This window comes from Stegodyphus dumicola, chromosome 4, assembly GCF_044657685.1.
Source record: "Stegodyphus dumicola isolate Sdum_Otavi_A_Nest chromosome 4, ASM4465768v1".
NCBI classification, from domain to species: Eukaryota; Metazoa; Arthropoda; class Arachnida; order Araneae; family Eresidae; genus Stegodyphus; species Stegodyphus dumicola.
The window spans coordinates 106,473,228-106,486,622 of record NC_140771.1 but is presented as its reverse complement, the minus strand read 5'-3'; the positions used below and the strand labels follow the sequence as shown (position 1 = coordinate 106,486,622).

At 30.6% G+C, this 13,395-nt stretch overlaps 1 protein-coding gene across 3 annotated transcripts in view; it reads left to right on the top strand.

Moving 5' to 3' along the window:
* Nucleotides 1–13,395, top strand: part of LOC118198766 (neogenin-like) — a 284,128-nt gene that overhangs the window by 170,029 nt on the left and 100,704 nt on the right. For all 3 annotated transcript variants that reach the window (XM_085815315.1, XM_085815317.1, XM_085815314.1), the window contains exons 13-15: nt 4,193–4,303; nt 4,523–4,717; nt 9,380–9,475. In XM_085815315.1, coding sequence (XP_085671441.1) covers nt 4,193–4,303; nt 4,523–4,717; nt 9,380–9,475 — 402 coding nt within the window. The remainder of the gene's footprint in view (nt 1–4,192; nt 4,304–4,522; nt 4,718–9,379; nt 9,476–13,395) is intronic.

Below are 13,395 nucleotides of genomic sequence, written 5' to 3'. Positions count from 1 at the left end.
CTGTCGTTGCGATTTTTCGATTAAACAAAAAATTAAATTTTTCTTCAGAAGCAAAGGACAAAAAAGTTATTAATGCAGAATGTCTGTTCTCTCCCTTTTTACTGGAGTGCGACCTGCCACTGAATGCATTGGATGACGCTACAGCTTTATTTAGAAAAATGTTTCTCGATAGTGAAATACATGTGCAATTGTTAAAGAAATGGGTTTGAAAAATAAATCTTCAGTTATTGATTGCATTAAAACAGCTCCGTTCTGCCTCTCTATGGATGGAAGCAATAATACTGATTCAAAACTATATCCCGTTGTTTCTTTTTTTAATCCAGAGTCTTCAGAAATTGAGGGCAGTTTACTTTCTATTCCCACTTTAGAAGGACATTTGACAGTCTTTAATATAGCACAGCTAATTATTAAAACTTTAAAAGAAAATACAGGCCTTCTGGATAATTGCTTAGCACTTGGTACCGATAATACACCAGTAATGGTAGGCTTGAAGACTGGTGTTGCAGGCATCTTAAGAAAGGAAAATTCAGATTTGCAGATTATGAGGTGCACCTGTCACCTCTTAAATTTAGCAGCTTCTTTACCAATAAATGTGGATGAACACATTGTTGATATTTATTATTATATCTTGAAAGGAGTTCTAAAAAGAAGGAAAAATTGAAACAATTCCAACAGCTGCATAATACTGAAATGAGAAAAATTTTGAAATGTGTGTACACGCTGGCTGTCTTTCAAGAAATGCTTATCTAGAATCCTCGATCAATGGAACCCACTTCTTGCATTTTTTAAAGAAGAAGTAAATGCTTCGAGAGTTAAGATAAAAGGCTCCATTGAAAGTTATAAAATACCTAAGATGTAGTTACTACATCCATTATTAAAAATAGGTTTGAGTAAAATAAAGTAATTTCTGCACCATTCAGCAATTCATCTGGCAATTCACAAAATAATACTGCAAAATATAAGCGTAAAGTTGATACATATTTCTCTCAAAATAAAAAAAAATTCTCAACACACAAAACATTTTTCCGATTAGTGTAAGTTTATCTTGTGAAGAACGAATATTTATGTTTTTTTCTTTGAACCTTAAAAAAGCTTTTTGCTTTTTTTTACAATTCATTTTGCCATCTTTGATATTCTTAACACAGTTCTACAAAGCAAAATTCTATTAATTCATGTTTTGCAATCAATGATTTATGATCTGTTTAAAGACATTTTATCAAAGTTTGTAAAACCAGTCAGTGTTTTGTTTTGTAATTCTATATATGATGTGATTTATGGTGAAATAGAAAATCGGAAGAAAGATGATTTGGTAATAGGAGCTGCAACTGCAAAAGTAGTGGAAGAACTTTCAGAAGAAGACAAAAATAAGTTTTATCTTCATGTTATAAGATACTTCTATCGAGTATGTGATTACATACTACATAATTTCCAGTCAACGATGAAGTGATTTTGCATGCTAAAGTTGCTGCTGTTTCTGCTCTAGTTAATGCATCTTTTTTCTGATATAAGGTACTTTAGAACAGATTTCCTGTGTTACTTCATTCAGGATGATGATATTGATGTTGCCACTGATATATTGCAATTGCAATTTTGCAGTTTACAATTCGAAAACTTGTATGAAGTTATAAAATCAGCTAGAATTGACACCCAGTTTAATTTAATTGGAAACCTGAAAGGTGCTGATAGAATTGTAAAATATAGTGAACTGTCTAGAATTATGATGGCCATCTTGACAGTTCCCCATAGTAATGCAGAGTGTGAGAGGATTTTCAGTGTTGTTGCGAAAACGAGGACTAAATTTAGATCTAATCTTAGTGATGACACATTAGAAAAACTTTTATTAGTGAAAGCAGGCCTACGGAGCAATTGCTATGAACAAAATTATGAAGTTTCTTTCATAACGAAAGCAAAATCTGCCACGGTTCATAACATTTGTACAAAAACTGATTAAAGTGTCCCCCTTTTTTTGTTTTGTTTTGTTTTCTTAAACGATGCAAGTAATAAAAATGTTTTTTATGTGTGAGGTATTTTTGTGTTGCTTGCATTTAAGAATTTGTAACCATTTAAAGTTAATTCATTATTAAAAACGATATTTTTACCATTTAAAAAGTCTTTCTAACATTGTGAAAAGTCTCCTGTTTTTTGAGTGTCATTGGTTGGCAAGTATGTATTTACCGTGGTCACAAGATACAGCACAAAAATCTAAAAATTAATGTAAAACATTCTTTGCATCTAGTGAGACTTAAAGTAATACTTATTGGAACCTTAAAGTATATTAAGTGGGTTACAACCTCAGGAACTCTAGACGAAACTACGCCATGAACTGCATCAGACAGAGCACAACTTTCAAAACTTGCCAACTGCGCCTACATCACATCATGCTTTCAGTTTTGTTTTGATCAGCAAGGTCTCTCTCTAGACAAGCAACAGTGGTGGCAACAGTCAGTCTTCTGTTACGAATCATGTTGGTTATGATTTTACTTCTCAATTTAACCTATGCAATTTATTAAATCTCTAGACTGAGCAAATACCTGACAAAATGAGGCATGAAAAAAATCAACATAAAGCTAAGTGTTAGTAAACTGTAAATAAAACGTCACTAATCTTTCAAATATGTTCAGCTATTATAAGTGTAAAATATTTAATGCTACTTGATAAATTTTTTAAAGTTGATTTTATTCTCAAAGTTTTATAATTATGTTTATTAAATTATGTTTAATAATAATGCAGTCTACTTACAATCCTTTTATTCTTAGGATGGTATTAAAAAAGTGAAGTTCAGGCATAGATAATATTTTTAATTGAATTTATTCAACTCCTATTTGCTGATAGGTCCTTAATTTTTGTCATGAATGGTCCTTCCATGTGCAGAAATATGTACGAGCCCTGATTTGGCAGTGGATATTGTCTTTTTCTTCCTCCCTTTTCTTCTTGTTTTAACAAGATACCATTTCAAGCAACAATTTTTTTAAATGCTTTAAGGTCGGTTAGGAAAAGCCTCTGTTTAATTTTTCAGCAATTTGCACAATCTTATCAATCTCATGCTGAATTATTTCATATTTCCCATATATTTCTAAATTAGCAATTAAGTTAGAACAGAGTTTTCACAAAAAATTGAAATTCTTCTCGCGTATGTTTCATTATTGTAGTTGCATGCAAAGTATTAAAAAATTTTCACAATTGTAAAATTGTTTCATAATTGAACAAGAGATTCAAATATTTCACATAAATAATAGGATTTTAATGTGACAATAATGCCTTGGTCCAAAAGCATGAGACTGTATTAGGTGATAAAAATAAACTCTTAACATTTGAATGATGATTTTATAAAGGAGAAGGCTACTTGGGTAAATTATCCAGAATTAAAAGGGTGCAGTTAGCAATTTTTTTTTTTTTTCACACAATTTTTGGAATGAAGCAATGTAGCATTCAGTGTTCAAAAAGTTTGGCAACTATCCAGGCCTTTTTACTTGACTTCCATATGATCTGAAGATAAAATTTTTTAGCATTCTTGGTTTTCTGACTTATGAAAGAGTAATGTTTTGAGCTTATAATCTCCAATTGTGTTGCCAAAAAGCATTAAAATTAGTTGATTTTTAGCAGCTTCAATGTCCGGCATTGACATTGCTGGATCTCAGCAGTATGAATTTGCTTGATTTTCTTTAAGAACCAAATTTCTGCATCCTAACATTTCATCAGTGCATAAAAAAAATTAAATTATTTTAAAGATGGAAACATGCAGATCAGAAGCTCATAAAATGGGAGTTACCTGTATATCTTTAGCATAATTTATAACATACATTTTTAATTCCATACAATATGCACCTCTGTTTTTGTAATAGTTTAATTAATTTCATTTTGTCATTTTAAAACATTTCTGATGTTAGAAATGTATTGTATTTCCCTCCTTCCACCAAATGAGATTATGTTTTAATATAGGTATATATACAATGACCCACTGTACCAAATGGCTTTAGTCTTTTGTAGAGGTGAGCATGTTAGAGAGGTTAATTTCATTCTAGTGGTTATTCATGTTCTTAGAAATACCAGTCATTTGCAGAGATAGCCATCTTAGAGAGGAATTTGTCATCAGAGGGTTCATTGAATTTTATGTTATTTTATTTTATTTATTTATTTTTTTTTCCTGTGTGTGCAAGATTTTCATTCTAAAAGCAATGTTTTATTTTTTTAGATTTAGAAAAAGGTGCTCAATATATGGTAAGAATTGCTGCCTTGTCTGTTAACGGTAGTGGTCCATATACTGAATGGAAGACTGTTGAAACTTACTACAATGATTTAGAAGGTAGGATTTTCTTTATTAAATTTCAATTCTTTTTCTGAATCAAATGAGATTTTCATTCCTATTATACATAACTAAGTATTTGGAAGTTAAAGAAACTTTTGAAGTTGTTTAATGTACACTTACAAGAAACATTTTTTTTTTCTGTGTGTGCACTTTATTTTTGGAACAGATTGTAAACTAAGCAGAATCATTTGGGTAATTTGTATTTTTCAATTTTAGAACTTAAAGTCCCAGGTAAGCCAAGTGCATTGAGAGCCAGACCTTCTTCTGATTCCATATTTGTGAGCTGGGGACCTCCTCATGACCAAAACATTGTTGTACGAGGCTACAAAGTTGGATGGGGAGTTGGTGTTGCTGACGTGTATTTTGTATATTTGGATGGAGAACAAAGACATTTCAAACTTGAAAATTTGCGTAAGTGTTCATCTTTTAATTGTATAGTGTTTTATTTTCATAAGTACAGGCAACTTTCCTGTATATTGTGCCATTACAATTCAGTAATTTAGGAATTTCTTCTCTAACATTATATTCCTACAATATAGTTTCGGTGCTCTACAAAGAACTAAAGATATTGCTGATATTTCTAAGAGAATCATCAGAAAGGGAATAAAGAAGAAATAATGGATTGTGCTATATTGGAGCTGAATAAAGCAAACAAAAAATAATCTACTTCTTTTTTTCTTTTTAATGTTTTCTTGCCTCGGTCATTCACAATCATGTCATCCTGTTAAACATAGTTTTTTATTTTCTCTTCTGTACATTTGTCTCTTGAGGTCTTCAGAATTTTTTTCTCAGGAGGTTGATGAGGAGGCAAGTGGCTGTTAATGAAAGATTTCCTAATCATGGTCATTGATTGATAACTTTTAAAAAAATTTTCCTCTTACCATCATGAAAGGTATTTTCACATCAGAAATAACCACAGTAAGCTTGTTGTTATTACATTTTATTCATCTCTCTGTTACAAAATATTCGAATCATCCACAAATTCAATGTGATAATTTTCTTAACTATCAATAAACTTCATTGTTTGATTCTATAAGGTCCGATATCTGATTTTATTTTTCAAGGACTATATAGCATTTCTTCTCGTGGAAGTACAGCCAAACATACCAGCCAAACTAAAACAGCGATTAAAATTTTCATCAAAAAATACATTTTTTTTAAGAGAGATCAACTTTTTGACAGCCAATTATCATTACTCGTTTAATCACAATTTTGAGTTTAGTTCTGTGAAATTAACCTCAAAGCTTCTTTACGTGGTGGATTTCTTTGAATCCTTCCACAGTGACAGAAGTTTACTTTCTTAATTACTATTATTAACAAATATTCTTATTAGTGAATGACATTAATTGAAATTAAGTTCTTCCTAGTGCTTTCAGAATTTAAAATCTTAACTTTTCATGTTTCTTTACTGTTTTCTTTAAGTCTGTTTTCATTTGTTTGTGTCCATTGATTTAATTGTTGCTTCTCAGCTCTGCCTCACCACTGGCCGAGTGGTTAAGGCCATTAAAATTTGTAGTTTGACCCAGGCAAACAATTGACTATATGGCTTTTGTGTTTTTTCCCATATGCAATGTGAATACAAGCCAATTTCTTTTAGGAAGTCGTCTATGTGCATCCCTTTCTTTAGGCAGATAGCCTTTGTGTCCTTTGCCATATTCAAATAATCAAATCTACCTTTGCAAAAATATTTTGCTCTTGAAGGAAAGGAAACTTTATCTGATCACCCTTGAAATTTATAGAATTTTATTCAAAATCTGTGCTAATCTAATGTTGTTTTTTGCCTAAGTTTTATTTTATATTGTTGTTTAGTAGTTGAAGCGGTATGCAGTGGACTTAAGGTGTGCTCACTCTTCCTACTTTGTCTGTGCTAATTGAGCAGCTAATTTCTAATGTTGTACATAAAATAAATAATTAAATATTTAATATGGCCTAGTTTTGTTAGTATTCTTTTGAACCAGTGCCAGTAAACTTTTTCTTATTTATGGATTTTGAGATTAATGGATTCAGACTCCTTGTCTAGTTCCATATGCTTTAAATCCTTGTATTCTTGCATGAATTCCAAGTACTGTTCGTTGTAAGTTCAAATCCTTACCCATTGCCTGCCAGATTTGATTCTTTTCTCTGCTAGTCCTTCATTGGCATGCATACTGACTTTCAGAGGTTCGATAATGAGTCTCATTAAAATGTTTTTTGCAATACTTCCTTCAGTACTAAGTGTTGAATCCATAAAATTAGCATTGTCTACCTCCCAGAATTTTTGCAGTGTTTCTTCAATTTTTTTCATTTTGTATAAACAGACCACAATATTGTGATTCACATGGTGAATTACGCACACCACCACTAGCTACAAATTCAAAAGCCGTTTCCTAGACCAATAAGTCTTCTGACGTGCTATGAACTTGATCCGATTTTAATAAGTCAAAGAAACATTCTGCACCCAGTAATAAAATGATTGTCTTAAGTGTGTTAAATCTGTTATCAGCTAAGGAAATAAATAACCTTGGGGATGTCAATATTTTCTATGTGTATGGGGGTAAGGGGAGTCATTCCTGAAATTTTTGAACGATAAAAAAATCAAGATTTTTAGAAAAAAGTTTTCTCCTTACTTTCAATTGAGGTCCTCATTTTGTAATTTAAAATAATATCAGTTCCATTTAGTTCTGAAATCAGAACAAAAACCTTTGCTTTTCTAAACTCTAATTGTTTTGCAAAGAGAGTCAGTCAACACACAGTTAATTTGCGAGCAGCTGTCAAGGAGAGCCTTTTCTTTGATTAATGTCCCTTTTGAAGTTTTATTGCAGATGGTAAGATAACATATTTATTCGTATCTAATAAACAATTAAAAAGTCTAGTTGCCTTTCCATTAGGTGCCAGAGGAATATTCTTCCCGTCAACTGGCTTCTTCTCATCTGCAAGTGGTTATTTGAAGCAGAGTTCAATTCCTTATAAAGCAATGTATGCTCTGAATGATAAATATTAAAAAATAATTCAATCTACTTTGTGAGGCAACACGCTTTATTTCCAAACAGTTCAGACATATGTTATTCCATTTAAGTAATGTAAATTTTCGTCAAAATTCATATCGAGGAAGGTATTGCATTTAAAAAGAGAATGTGGTGAATTGCATATTCTGTATTATGTTGAATGAACAAGAAAGTTTTTTTTTTTTTTTTTTTTTTTTTTTTGGATACTTTGCAGTATTTGACTTTTTTCTAAGAATTTCATCATGTTATCAAAATTAGGAACATTTGAAGTGTTTACAGATAGTTCATATTGTTTTCGAATTTCCTTGTCGATTTCTTCCAGAATAATAGTAGCAATTAAAATGTTAAAGAATTTGTTTTGTTTGAAACCCAAATGATCTAAAACTCTGATGTTTTTATTCACAGCATCTACTAGATACCTTAATTCTTTTGACGACTCATGAATAATTTTTTTGAGTTCCAAGGAAGTTTTAATGTGAATATTAACAAGAATTCTCTTGTTTTCAAAGTGATTTTTTTAAAGCCCTAAATAATGATTCAAAAGTATCTTCCTGAGTTTGTAATAATTTTGTTTCTTCCTTAAGGGTGGCTTGTGGGTAATGCAGTTTTTGTGCATCCTTCAGTTGAGTATTTGAGGAAACAATATTGTTAGATTCAATTTTAAACATGTTCCACTCTTCATACCTTCCACTAAATTGAGAAAGTGGAATTTCAGGTAACTTTCTTTACAACTTTTGTTTGTAATATCAACTTTATTGATACTAAAAACATTATCATTTAACATTTGATTGAAATTTACCTTTAGCTCATTGATTCTTGGTTCTAGATCTAATAATTCCTCTTCCATTTCAGAAGTGAGATCTTTTTCAGGAACGGTAATATAATGTTCCGTTTGAAGGGTATCCACTGCAATTGATATTTTTTCCAAGGCTTTGATCTTTGCATCTATTTTGATTTTAGTCTATATGTTTGAATTACCCACTATGACTGTCTTTATTACGTTTAACTGGGCTTTTAGTGAGCCCTTCTTTCAATTTAATGCAACTATAGTCGCTATTTTATACTAATACAAACTTATTAATTAACAAAAACAAAACTAACTCTGAATAGACCAACTGCTTTGTTTGATATAAGCATGAGCAATGATGGTGCTGGTTTGAAATAGTGCTAACTGAGATAGACCACATAATGTATTTAATTATTTACATAAAGTACAACATTACAAGTTAGGTGCTGTATTAGCACAGGCAAGGTGGGACAAACAGATATACCATAGGTTTGTTGCATACTGCTTTAACTACTAATTGAACTAAATTTGTATCTTTTTCACAAGAGGGTGCTGAACCTGGAGATTGCTACATTAAACCAAACAGACTGTTTCTGTAACGAAGCATAAAACGTAAAGGGAAACATCAGAAGTGCATAACATGAAACAACAAAATTTAAAAAGAAAAATAAAGCTGAGAGCAAACTGTCAAAAGAAACAGAGTTTTTATAGGAAGTGAAGCACAGAAGTCAAGCTGCTCTTGAAGAAATCTATAAAGATGAGGAACTTTTGCTCAAAACAAAGCATGCTTAGTTGATGGGGATTAGAAGCGATGATGATAAAAAATATATGTACACTAATTTTTAATACTTTAATATTCAATTCTTGCTTTGATAAAATATATGTCAGTTACAATATGAAAATACAGTTGATGCTAATTATGAGAACTGCTTTTTATAGCAGCAGTTTCTTGAGAAGGGCAAGTGTAAAACATCCATAACCAATAAGAGTATATTAAATCCACAGACCATTCATTATAAGATTCTCTTCTTTAAGACATTATGAAGCAGTGTATGATGCTCTGAATGGCAAATATTAAAAAAATAATTCAATAAAGGTCATTTTAGAAAGCTTCAACTGTAGTAAGTTTTTCTCTTTCTTTTTTTAACTTTGAAATGTAATTTTTCGGGAGGTGGGATGAATTTTCAAAACACTTCATCTAATGATTATATTATAAGAAGCTACCTATAAATTTATTTTATGCATTTTTAATATAAAATTTGCTATGTATATATATATGAATTAAAATATTTGTTCAAGCAGAGCCATCTAGTGAGTATGTCATTAGTGTCAGAGCTCACAACCATGTTGGAGAGGGAGTGCCAGCATATGAAACTGTGAAAACACATATTGAAATAAGTAAGATTTTATTTCTTGTTAATTCACAGTTCTTTTCTTGCATTACGTGTTATCTTTTTGTCTTGTATTAGATTTTTGGTTATTAATAGTATTTAATATAAAATACTACTAAAACTTTTTGTACTTTCCCTTTTGATCAATGCAGATATGTTAAATTAATGACTATTAGTGATCTTATTACTTGCAATTGTGTGTGAAGAATTATTAAAATAAATTAGAATTGTTAATTCTTTAGCTATCTTTCTTAAATATATCATAATATGTTAGTAAATTCTTTGAAAATTGCAAAGGAAGTTGAATCTATTAGATGTTTGTAAAAGATTTGAGTGCAAGTAAGTAAAAGTCATTGTGAATTCACTTTTCTAGTGCTTTGTAATTATAAGAAGATATATGCTGACAATCTTAAAATTTATTTGCAGCGTTTTAAGTAATATACATAACTTTATTTGTATTGTAACTAAAAAGAAATTAAATAAATTAAATCTGTATTAAAGGCTTTTTTTTTTTTGTTGTTTTTTTTAATCCCCCCCCCCCCGCACACACACACAAAAAAAGACTGTTTTGGAAAGAAAGTGGGTCATGCCTGAAGATACAGTATTGTGCCCATTGATCACTGCAAGATGTTATCTCAAAGGCAAGTTTTAAATTTATGCCAAAATGGCAAAATTCACATTTTTGGTAATCCATGTTTAGGAAGATCAAATTTGGAAATATAAGATTCCTCCCTTAGAAGAAAAAGAACTTAATGATTATCCTGTGTTCTGTAGATTAAGATACATCTGAATTACTCATCACTCAAACAAATGATACTGCAATTAAGAGTTCCTGCTGCTGTCTAGAGAACATATTACTGTAGGAATAGCTAAGATTAGTAATCTACTGGAGGAATACCAGTGAAAAATCCAGTGCCATAATAAATACACTCATGCTGTTTATTTAACCCGTTACCGTCCAATGATCTATTTATACATCATCTATTTTCAGAGCGACCATTGAGAAAAATTTCTTTTAATCACTTCTTTTTGCCACTGGCTGATTTACTCACACATGTGGCCATATCACCAAAGGTGTTTTAAAACATTCTTTTCCAGAACAGTCTAGCAGATAATGTCGGAAGTTAGCCAAGTGATGCTTCATAGTGCAGCTTTCGATTTTGTATCCAACGGGAAAAATTTTTAAAATAAGTCATGCTTTTCTTATGTGTTCTACATTTTCAATACCTCTTTAACTGTTCTGCATTATTTAGATTAGAAAAATAACTGTCCTAACAATTAAAATTTTGGCTTAAACATGCTGATCTATAAATAGGTTGCTGAGCGTTAGTGGTAAATAATACGTTTTTTTTTCTCTTTTCATTTTTTCCAAAATGGCGAGGTGTAGTGTTTCACACTGCCAAAGAAGCATTAGACTATATTTTTCTAAGAAGATTGAGTCAGATAAAATCGCTTTACCACCTGAGGTGGATGAGTTAACTGACGAAGAGGGCTTGGATGATGGTAAAATGATCATTCCATCTTTCAAAGCATGAATGATTTTGGACCTAACATTACGGAGCAACTGCATCTACATCTAGAGCCAGTAATGAAAATGAAAATAAAAAGGAATTAGTTCGGAATTATCAAAGAAAATGTAGCCAAAAGCAAATTGGACAAAAAACAACCCTACTTATGCTTTTAACAAAGAAGGTATTTTGTCTGGTGAAAATTTAGAAAGTATTTCAAATATTTTAGAAAATATGACTTAATCAGTTAAAAATAGATGTGTTTTGTGCATCTTATAAACTGAAGATCATATTACATAACTGGACTTACAATTACTACATAACTGGACTAACAATTACACCTTATTTTATTGCTGTCTTTCATATATTTAATATATCATTCAAATTAGCTACAACATATTTTCCCATTTCAGGCAATTTCCCGCCTTTTGTCTTCAGAAATCAGTATCCAAATTCAAAAATCCTCTTGAAATATTTGAAGAATTTTTGACTCCTGAATTTTATGACTGTATAATAAATGAAACAGAAAAATATGTGAAAGCGTGAAAAAATAAGCCAGAGTTTTCAGTTACTGTTGATGAGTTGAAGAGTTTTATTGATTTTTTGATTTTCTCTGGCTACCATATTTTACATAATAAACGTGATTACTGGTCAGAGGAAGAGCTCATGGTTAGTAAAATGTGCAATGTCTCTAAATAAATATTTAGAGATTAAATTTGTAATCCATTTTTACAATGATGATTATCCAGCAATGCCAAAATAAGAAAATTAATCACGCATATAAATCACAGTTTGCAGAAATTTGGAATCAATAAATTTCTGTCTGTTGATGAAATGATGATTAGATATTACGGTCATCATTTTTTCAAATTTCTTAAAGGCAAACCTATACGGTTTTGCTATAAATCATAGACCGTGTGTGGAGTAAAGCTACTATTATAATTTTGACTTATACTGTGGTGCGGAGAATTTTGACAATATTCCTGAAACTTCGAATGAACCGCTTGGAACACGAGTGGTTAAAAAAAGTATAACAGACATATCATGGTTGCATACCTCAAACTGGGAACAAATTCGAAGAAAAGCATTGGAAGACGTTTGGTGATGTCATCGAGACCAAAGTGGTAGGCTCTCTGTGTTTAGATAGAAAGAAAAAAAAGCATGTTGCAGGTAAAAGATGAAACCAAAGACGCCAATTTAAAAAATGTAAGGGAAGTCTTTTTGCATTTTGTACAAAATGCGATGTAGCACTTTGTGTGAAATGTTTTCCGCTTTATCACACTTAAATATTACAAATTTGCTCAATACATATATAATTGAGGAAGTTTAGATCAGCAAAATAAGATTTTTTCTTTTAAATATTTTTAAATCTGCAAAAATTTCACATTTTTAAAAATAAATTCTTAATTTTTAGACATAAGATCAGAGGGCAGTTATTTGCTCTTTTATTAGCAGAAGCACTCAGCAATCTATTTATAGATCACCTATTATCTGAACTGCTAATTACGGTAATGGAATAAAAACTTCATAATTACTTTATTTATGATATATAAAATGTAATTTAAAAACATTTTTCAAAAATTCTCATTTTAAAATAATTTGGGCATTAATGGGTTAAGCAATTATTATTATAGCTCACCATTTCTTTTTCAGCACAGGTTTCTTGCATGGTCTTAACAGTCTTTTGAGAAATATTTTGCTGATTTTTAAAAAGATGCATTATAGCGTAAAATGAAATATGTATTATTGTGAAATTACAAATACAATTGTAGTAGTATAATGGAATTTACTAAAGTTCATGCACTGATTTCTGAAGACAAAAGGCATTTTCCTTGGGACATAAATAAAATTTCAGAAAAATAAATGTACATGTGCTTTTAAAATGAAAATTGAGAGTCTTATAATAAAGGCAGAAACATGTAAATAGGTATGGGAAGTTGCCTAAATGGGAAAATACGTTGTAGCTAATTTGAATGATATATTAAATATATGAAAGAAAGACAGCAATAAAATAAGGGGCAATTGCTTAAGTCCAGTTATGTAATATGATCTTCAGTTTATAAGATGCACAGAACACATCTATTTATAAGTTGATTTTCAGTAAATAAAATTTTTCAACACAAGTTTATAATTTTTTAATAATGTGATACTTCTTTGCAATAATTTAGGGCTTTCTCAAGTCAGAAATATAATATGGTTTAACTCTCTGAATAGCATGACCACCTTTATCTGACCATAAGAGTTTTTGTCACTTTGTATATACCAGAGTTGGCCAAACTTCATGTCAGTAAGAGCAGCACATTTGAATTCAGGAATGTTCGAGAGCTGCATCTAGATTTTCTGAAAGCCACAAGTTCATATTTACATCATTATGCAAGTAGTGAAGTAGGTTTTAAATAGAAAGAAATCCCTGATAACT